Here is an 8,830-nt window from a genome sequence, read left to right as displayed (position 1 = left end):
TCTCTCTCTCTCTCTCTCTCTCTCTCTCTCTCTCTCTCTCTCTCTCGACCAACCTGTCCTCCACTGCCGTCGCTCCCAAAAGCACAAAGTCCCTCTCAATGATGTCATAGGCCTGCGCCAGCATCTGCTCCCTGTCCTGCAGGGCCAGCTTGGCTTCGTTCAGGTGATGACACGCCTCCTGGTATTCGGACTCTGACAGCTTTCGATAAGCGACGCAGAGAGTCCGCAGCCCCTCCTGCATTACAGTGAAGAAGAGAGGGATGGCCTTCATATATGGATTTATCAATGCCTTTTAACTGTTCAAATATATCTATCCCAAAACTGGCCTGACACAATGCACCAAAACTGTACACTTACAACAGCATTCTGTTCCACCCGGGCTTTCACCTGCTCCACCTTCCCAGACACGACACGAGGAAAGATGGATGAGTCCGCCCCCTTGCAAAACAGCAGGCATTCTCCTGAGATGCCACAAAAGCACACACAAAAAAGACCTTTCAAACAAACTGAAAGAGGAGTCTGGTGTCCGACCATGGACTTATAAACTGCATGAAGATAGCATTGAGTACATCTTACCTGCGCTTGACTTGACTATGACGCTCATTCGCCTCCTGACGGAGTCAAAGTTCAGCACGTGGAGCAGCTCAAATCTGAAGGAGGGACAGACTTTCAATGAAGGGGTTTCTTTTTCTTAACTCTGCAACTGAATTAAAATGAGTCCACTCAGCTCTCACTGTACATTGTCTTTTTTTTTTTACAAGTGTAAAATGATTTGAAAAAGAAGGCAATATCAAAGAGTCAAAAGCAAAAGAGCTATTCCAGGGTTTGATCGGACTTTCCAAGGGTGGCTGTTTGGTAAATAGTGACTTCAACAGACACCTTCATGATTCATCTGCAGGACAACAACGTTTGATGTTTTATCCATTTGTTTTGTGTAATCTTATACTATAATGTCAAAAGTAGGTCACTTACTTTGTCACTCTTGCAGTATCAACACATCCACTTCTAATGCAATGCCCCTCCTTCTCTGTTGATGATCTTTGAACTTTTTTTAAATGCAAACTGGAATTCAAATAAAGTGAAACTGAAAATATCGGTCTGAGGTTTGAGAATTAAGTGCACCTTAGGGTAGTCTGGTAGTTTGTGTAAAAGGCCAAAATATTCCCAACAAATGTTGAAAACAGCAAGTGTGAGAGTAGAACCCTTTGCCTTTCCATTCCCTGCAAAGTCTTTACATCTGCTGGATGCACCCCCCCCCTCTCTCTCCAGCTCCCCTGCTTCCTTAAAATAGCTCACTATTGACAGGCCACTGCAGAGAGTGAGGGGTGGCTACATGAGCACTTCCTACGGATCAAAACATTAGACGCTTTCCACAAAACCACTCTCTAATGGAATCTCGCTGCCTTTCTTTCTTCCAGATCAGCTGGAGCATTTTGATCCGATTGAGCAGTTTCTAAAAACAACCCTCTTGTTTTTTTTCTCTCCGTTTAACATGTAACACAATCCGAGAGCCCTTTCTCTCCAGGTAGCTGATGTATGACCACAGCTCCATCAACTCAATTACTCTTACTTTATCTCCTGTGGTGAAACCACAACAGACCTCTAACTAACCAACCTTTCAATCTCGTCGTCTTTGTTGAGGATCTCCATGTAGTTGTCTTTCAGTCTCAGATAGGTGTAACCCAGCCTGGCAAAGAGACAGAGAGACAGAGACATAGAGACAGAGACAGAGACAGAGAGACAGAGACATAGAGACAGAGAGACAGAGACATAGAGACAGAGAGACAGAGAGACAGAGASAYAGAGACAGAGAGACAGAGASAYAGAGACAKAGAGACAGAGACATAGAGACAGAGAGACAGAGAGACAGAGASASAGAGACAGAGACATAGAGACATAGAGACAGAGACATAGAGACAGAGAGACATAGAGACATAGAGACAKAGAGACAGAGAGACAGAGAGACATAGAGACAGAGACATAGAGACAGAGACATAGAGACAGAGAGACAGAGACACAGAGACAGAGACAGAGACACAGAGACATAGAGACAGAGACATAGAGATGATTCATGTAAGTCTGAATATCAATACAAACTATGCAGCATTACTCACTTGTGCCACACGTGTTAAAAACAACGCAAGGGTCGGTGTCGGTGTCGGCACGTTGCTTCAGGTGAAATGCGATGCAGGAAGTCCAGTTACATACAGAAACAGTTATCGAGTCCTTTATTGTCAAGCGGTGGTGCGTTCTTGACTGGCTACATGTAAGTCAGTCTGTCCTCAATCTGATGCTGTTTGTCTCCTTGTCACATTTTGCTAACGTGTGTGTTACACGTTAGAAAGTGATTTACAGCAAAGGATTCCCAGCCAAATATCAAACACACTTCAAGTTTCATTTATCCTGGTCGGCTTATATTGGGAGACTATGAATATAAATAGCTACAGTTCTCTTACACTGTTCATCTGGTGTGAATGTAAACACCCTCAAACTGAAGCTCAAAGTCTAAACTTTTCATAGTTCACGTCAAATTTGAGTGCAGAGTGCAGGACACTGCCCTACTACTGAAGGACTGCAGATTCATTTTGCAAATGGCATGTTTAGTGTGTTTACCTTTTCATCCCCTCTACCAAAGCCACCTCATCCGGTGAGGAGGAGATGTAGAAGGAGGTGGGCTTGCCCTGGTGGATGCCCCTCTTGATACCATCCACCGTCTCCTCCTCCTTCACCTGCACCGTGTGACACAGGCACAGCGCCCGGAAAAACAGATCCTCGTGCTCCTACAGACACAAACAAACATTCATTTTACAAATGCAACAGTTCAGTTCTTTTCAAAAGGTGCGGGACTTCTTCAGAAGCACACATTTGGTTTCCCAGTAAGAACTGAACTGAACTACATTTCCCAGAATTACAAAGCAATAATGCAGCACATCCGTAAACTCTTTTCTTCTGCACTGAACGTTTTGGCAGAGAGTGCTCTTCTCTCTCTCTCTCTGGTCATCTGTGGTGGCTTCTGCTGCTCATGCTGACTACACACATTTTTCTTCTATTACATCTAAACTAATTACTGTTGCCACAGCCAGAAAAGCGAGGCTCATCAGTTTTCTGTGTACCAGAGGACCTTTTTTTTCTCCATGTAAGACACAGCAAACACTTAGGGGTTACAAAGACAAAGTCAAAGTTGTCATGAACTGAATACGCAGGCTGTATGCCTACTGTGTTGATCAGCAAAACAAACATTTGTTCTCCTGCCTGAAAACGTGACATGTTAGTTAATCTCTTTCATTTTCAACTAAAATATGTTAAGAGTCGTCTTTATTCTCGTCTATATTCTACAGTAGAGTTACAATGAGTCTGTTCAGGCTGGATTTAGAAGCCTGTGTACTTTGTGAAACACACTTACTCTCCTGTATCCTCCAGGCGAGGAGTCGATCATGTCTATACTGGAAGCAGCGCTGAGGATTTGGCCGTTGCAGATGGCGTGCGGGACGTAGACGTTCCCATCGACGCAGCATTCAATAAACTCCATGTTGTTCTCAGTGAGAGTGCCTGTCTTATCAGTAAACACGTACTCCACCTGGGAGGGAAGGAAGAGAAAGGGTAGGGTAAGAGCACGTCTGCAAATAGTTTAAATGCAGATACTGTATGCAAATGTCGGAGTGTGTGTGTGTGTGTGCTCGTGTACCTGTCCCAGCTCTTCATTCAGGTCAGAGGTGTTGACCAGAGCTCCCTCCCCCAGCTCTTCATCAAACATTTCTTCATCCCAGGTGATGAAATAAGAGCCGAGGAATTTCTGCATCTCCACCGTCACGTACATAGACACTGGGATGATGTAATTAAATAAGACCATGAAGGCCAGGAAGTCTGTGAATGCTCGGATCACCTGAAGGAGGGAGGAAGACAGACAACGGGCGTGAAGTTTTAGGGAGATGAGATTTTGGGACTGGGTGTCAAGATCGTGTTTTTGAGTTCGAGGTTGGTGAACTGACCACGTGGCGCTGGCGCTCGTTCTCAGTCCTGTGGTTGTACCAGGGCTCGTCTCGGTCTGGAGACCACTGCCAAGCGTATTTCAGAACGGTGTTGATCACCGCTTTACTGATCAGGATGCACAGATACACGACCAGAAAGGCATTCATCGACCTGCAGAGAGGCGGAGTAAAGATCAGGAAGAGGAAACGGGAACCAATCATACTTTAAATCTAGATCACGCAGGTGAAGGAGTGGGGACGTTAATCGTACTTTTCTACAGCGGAGCGCTTCTGAGATTTAGACTGGTAATTAAGCGCCATCTTAGTCTCCATACCGGTGTAGATTGCAACAGCTGAGGGGAGAGAAAACACTGAGTCATCAAGCCAATAACCACACCAGCCTTTCCTTAGCTCAAACATTCAAGCGACATTGAACAGTGAATCTGCATATTACTACCATAAATACGTTGTGTGTTCTTCAGTGTGGCTCCTCTGAGGAGCAAATTCTCAGCCCCAAGTGGTCTGCAAGAATGAAACAGAAGCCTTGGCTGTCTTTATTACAGAAAAAACATTAAAGACATTTGATTAATTGAGAAAAAGTGTTGGTCACGTTAATAAAAGCTATACCCAAGAATTACAGAGTACCTGCCGACAATAAAATGACACTCACCTAGCCACAGGCTCTTCTTTGTCGCTGTAAATATTGATGCGTCCCACAAATCTGCAAAAAGAGTCACAGCAAAGTACAATCAACAGGGAGGATCTTCGTCAAAGAGGGTTGTGGATAATAAACGGTGTAAAAAGATGCATCAGCGAGCGTGTGTCACACTCACTTGTAGAGGTCAGGCTGTGGTTGTTCACATTCAATAGTGGCATGTAGCGAATCCACCTCCTGCTCCGTTCTAAAGGCCATGGTATCTTGTACTGCATAATAGGTCTGAGATAGGGAGGTGGAGGAAGGGGGATGAAGAAGAAGACAACAACAGAGGAAAATGTCACCCGCAGCCACTAATGAGAGCCGGGTTCATTTGACTCCTCCGTCTGGCGTTCAGCTGATTTTCTAAATGACTGGGCGAGCCGGGGAGGTGAGCTGTTACAGACCGCTCCACCGGGTCAGAATGAGGAGGACAGCATGCTGGGATGGTGAGCACATCAGGGGGTCGCCCCCGGGGGCATGTATGAGGAGAGTGGGTGGAGCACTCTCCTCATACATGAGGAGAGTGCACACCATATGCTGTGTGTGAGCGTGGGTGTTTTTGACCCATCTTGTGAGGACATAAATCGAATTACACAGTCACATTGTAGGGACTCTCCTTGCTTTTGGGGACAAAATGCACGTCCCCATAGTATAAATTGTTACATTTTAGGATGAAGACTTGGTTTAAGGGGAGGGTAAGGTTAGGGTTAGGTTTAGGTTGACGTTAAGCCACGGGTTAGGCTGGTGGTGGTTATGGTAAGTCTCCAGGAAATAAATGTGTGTTAATATAATTTCCCCAAAAGTGATGAAAACACAACTGTGTGTGTGTGTCTGTGTGCGTGTGTGTGTGTGCTCAGCCATGTGTTTGGTTGTGTGAGTGACATCAATGAACAAGTGAAAATGGGAAATGCCGCGCTTACATCATTATGCATTTGTGCGTCTGTGCTCATGTGTTGATTGATAAGCATAGAGATGCAACTAACAGTTATTCTCAGCAGTGATTAATCTGCTGATTATTTTCTAGATTGATTGATGTCAGAAAAAACTGAAAAACGCATTGTTTGTTAAGTGATGTTTACAAATTGCTTGTTTTGTTTGGTTAATAATTTAATACCAAATATATTCAGTCTATTATCACAAACTGTATGACAAATAAAAGCACAGATTTCTCACATTTGTGAAGCTGAAAGCTTTTGATGTCTTTGGAATTTTAAAGGCTTTTAAAATGGTTTTTTTTTTTAAATAATAAAGCTTCCCCGTTTTGGGATCAAAGATGGTTCATTTAAAAGATAAATTAAATCATATATAATCAAAATCCTGCACTAGTCCTGGCACCTTGTGACTGGACTCCCCGTCCAGGCTGGCAGTGGTGACGTAGCAGGTCCCGTCATGGCGGCTGGAGGAGAGCAGGATGAGATCACAGGGGAAAGTCTCATCCTCCCTCACCACGACGATGTCCCCCACCTACGCAATAATAAATGAGAGCTTCACGTAAACACGGATTGTAAAAGACAAACACACAGACCCGCGGTGCATCGTCTGCTCATCCTTTACCATTCCTTTTTTTTTTTTTTTTCAAAGGATTGAGAAATTGCATAACGGATTATGCTTGCAGAGCAGCTTAAGCTCTGATAAATCCTATCTCCACGGTGACCATACACATGACACACGCTCTCTGATTTTGCATGATTAATATATTCATCATTATTCCTGCTCCCAATTCACACGCTAATCCTCTCTGTTTCATCTGTGGTGGTGAGAAACCTTGGAACAGAAAACGCTGGAAGACAAGACAAAGGGAGACAGAACAAGACAGCGCGAGAGACTTTCTGTTTTCTGATGTAGAATGTCTTTCTGGACCAGTGACGTCCAGCGGAAACTACTGCTGTGGAGACGCAAACTATAAGACTCTGTAACCTTTAAGCCCTATTCTAAGCTGACCCTCAACGTCCCACACAGTCTCTGCATGTTCGACAAGAGAGCAGAAATGAGATGTACCTGCACCTAAATTATACCCTCCGACACAATGGTGAAACAAGACTGAGATATGTCGTATCTACACATCTACAAAGGAGGTGCTGAGCTACAAAAATCACATTACGTAGTCTGACACCTCCGTTTTCATTTACGCTGGGATGATGCGAGACAGATACCTGCGGAGTAATATGCCGGCTCGGTGAAACTGGTTCATGTCTTTCTAAAGAAATCTTCACCTCTACATCTGCTACCAGGAACGGGACCACTGAATAAAACAAAACAATATTAAAGGACCTGGTATTGGCTCTACTCTATCGCCCCCCCTGCCATTCTTGCTGCTGTATTGTTCCGAGCACTCTGCAATGTGTCGCGAAAAAAGTAACACCGTTGGACTTATTCATCTCCATTGTGGAATCAGGGTCCCAAATGTAAGACTTGTAAAGACACTTTTCCCACCACATAGAATGCAATTTAAGATATTTTTAAAACTCATACCCGTCAAAGAGTCACAGAAAACTGGTAGTGTACCCACAACTAGAAAACACGATATCACTAATGAAATGAAACCTACAGCTAATGTTACCGTCTATAACAAGTAAGACAAAATATTTGAGAATGTTGTAAATTGAATTGAATACTTGCAGATACCCTGACAATGATTTATATAGACCAGTAGTGACCTCAAACTATTTCTAACTTCTGGTTGGTTAATATTTGGAGTACTGTAAGTGAACTCTTGTGAGTTTTAGATGAAGCTATAGAGGCTTGAGTGTACACTAGCTTTTGATTGTTTGCCCTGCTAGCATGCGTCGTTTTGCGCTATAAAATCTTTACATGATGTTTGAAGACGGCAACACATTGTCAACAAAACCCATAAAAAGACCGAAACCAATGATGAGCTGACCGTACTAACAAGAATGGTCTGTGAAGCTAAAGCCTGCACAGGGTGGCATGTTTCCTCAGTACAATGAACACAGGCACTATAGTTTGTTGTGAGTCATCCCCACATGCACTGCTCTGCTGCCGTAAACGCACAAAAATAGTCCCCAGCAAGATGCTATTTACTGCTGTTTGAGTAAAAGCTGCAGTTGTTTCTTTAAAAAACACATTTTTAAAGATGTATGTCTTCAGACGGGATAATTATGCTTGGGACCGACACAGACAGGGTATAAAGTATTGAGAAGCGCACAAATGCATTGTTGCTTTTCATGGGCTTTGTTGACAATAACGAGAATATATAATAACTTTTGTCCTAGTTGACTTGGCAACACCTGTGTTTACAGGCGGTAACTGCTCGTGCATATTAATAACTCAGTTCCCAGATTGCGAAAAACAGTATGTTTAGGTCCTTCGTCAAAAATAAAACAGAAGAAGAGCAACTCGTGCACTGGTTTACAGACAAAACATGGTTGCACTGAAGTCATGATCAAATGTCTGCGTTAAATGAAATCCATTGAGCGTGGGTGCTCAATTTGAATTCAACACGGGACAGGCAGTCACCATCAGTAACAATAGAAACTACTTTATATAAAAAGGCGATAACGTTGCAAACAACATTGAACCAAAAAAAAATTACCGGCCATAAATAGCAAGACATTTTCGAGAATGAGACTGAAGCGCAATACCAAAGAGTGTTCTGCTGTTGCATCAGAATGACATAAGAGAACATCACCAGATGATGACAGAAATATCCTAACTCATGAAATACATCAGTCCTGTTCACTTGTCAAGGGACTCTTGCTTGGTGCACCGGAGGACACTAGATCTGTCTTTCTACTTCAGTTTCAGGGCAATTAATTGGTGGGAAAGAAAAGAGAGAGACTGAGAGAGAAAGCGAACAAAGTTCGAGAGGAAGAGAAGCGGGGAGGGTGAGAGACAGTTATAGAAAAAGAGAGCTATGCAGCAGTGTACTGTAGTGTTGCTTTGTGGCCTCAGGTGCTACGCTGCTCTAATGAGGCCATTCTTACCCGTAGCTTGTGACTCTGTGTTCTCACCACCTTCCCCTGCTGCACCACGTCCACCGGACACTCGTTTATAGAGCAGTCAGCCTTGTGTCTGAGCCAGTCCTCATAGCCCTGAGAGAGCAAGAGGGAAGCAGCAAGAGAGAGAGAGAGAGAGAGAGAGAGAGAGAGAGAGAGAGAGGGATAGAGAACAAGATCGTAAGGGGGAAAGGAAGAGAAAGCCAATG

General features: G+C 43.8%; 1 protein-coding gene across 8 annotated transcripts in view; it reads right to left on the bottom strand.

The window, feature by feature from the left end:
* LOC116395604 (probable phospholipid-transporting ATPase IH) overlaps window positions 1-8,830 on the bottom strand; it is a 31,241-nt gene that overhangs the window by 11,517 nt on the left and 10,894 nt on the right. For 7 of the 8 annotated variants that reach the window (XM_031869610.1, XM_031869611.1, XM_031869613.1 and 4 more), the window contains exons 5-18: window positions 8,610-8,717; window positions 6,001-6,129; window positions 4,802-4,905; window positions 4,639-4,689; window positions 4,426-4,490; window positions 4,240-4,321; window positions 3,990-4,140; window positions 3,686-3,883; window positions 3,404-3,577; window positions 2,614-2,780; window positions 1,616-1,687; window positions 577-650; window positions 358-461; window positions 54-235 (exon numbers count right to left, since the gene is read on the bottom strand). In XM_031869610.1, coding sequence (XP_031725470.1) covers window positions 54-235; window positions 358-461; window positions 577-650; window positions 1,616-1,687; window positions 2,614-2,780; window positions 3,404-3,577; window positions 3,686-3,883; window positions 3,990-4,140; window positions 4,240-4,321; window positions 4,426-4,490; window positions 4,639-4,689; window positions 4,802-4,905; window positions 6,001-6,129; window positions 8,610-8,717 — 1,661 coding nt within the window. The remainder of the gene's footprint in view (window positions 1-53; window positions 236-357; window positions 462-576; window positions 651-1,615; window positions 1,688-2,613; window positions 2,781-3,403; window positions 3,578-3,685; window positions 3,884-3,989; window positions 4,141-4,239; window positions 4,322-4,425; window positions 4,491-4,638; window positions 4,690-4,801; window positions 4,906-6,000; window positions 6,130-8,609; window positions 8,718-8,830) is intronic. The other variant, XM_031869615.1, reaches the window with a different exon arrangement.

The sequence above is a fragment of the Anarrhichthys ocellatus genome, unplaced genomic scaffold (assembly GCF_004355925.1).
Source record: "Anarrhichthys ocellatus isolate YVR2014 unplaced genomic scaffold, GSC_Weel_1.0 scaffold47, whole genome shotgun sequence".
In the NCBI taxonomy this organism is placed as follows: Eukaryota; Metazoa; Chordata; class Actinopteri; order Perciformes; family Anarhichadidae; genus Anarrhichthys; species Anarrhichthys ocellatus.
Note: the sequence above shows the minus strand (reverse complement) of the source record. Positions and strands in the feature narration are given on the sequence as shown.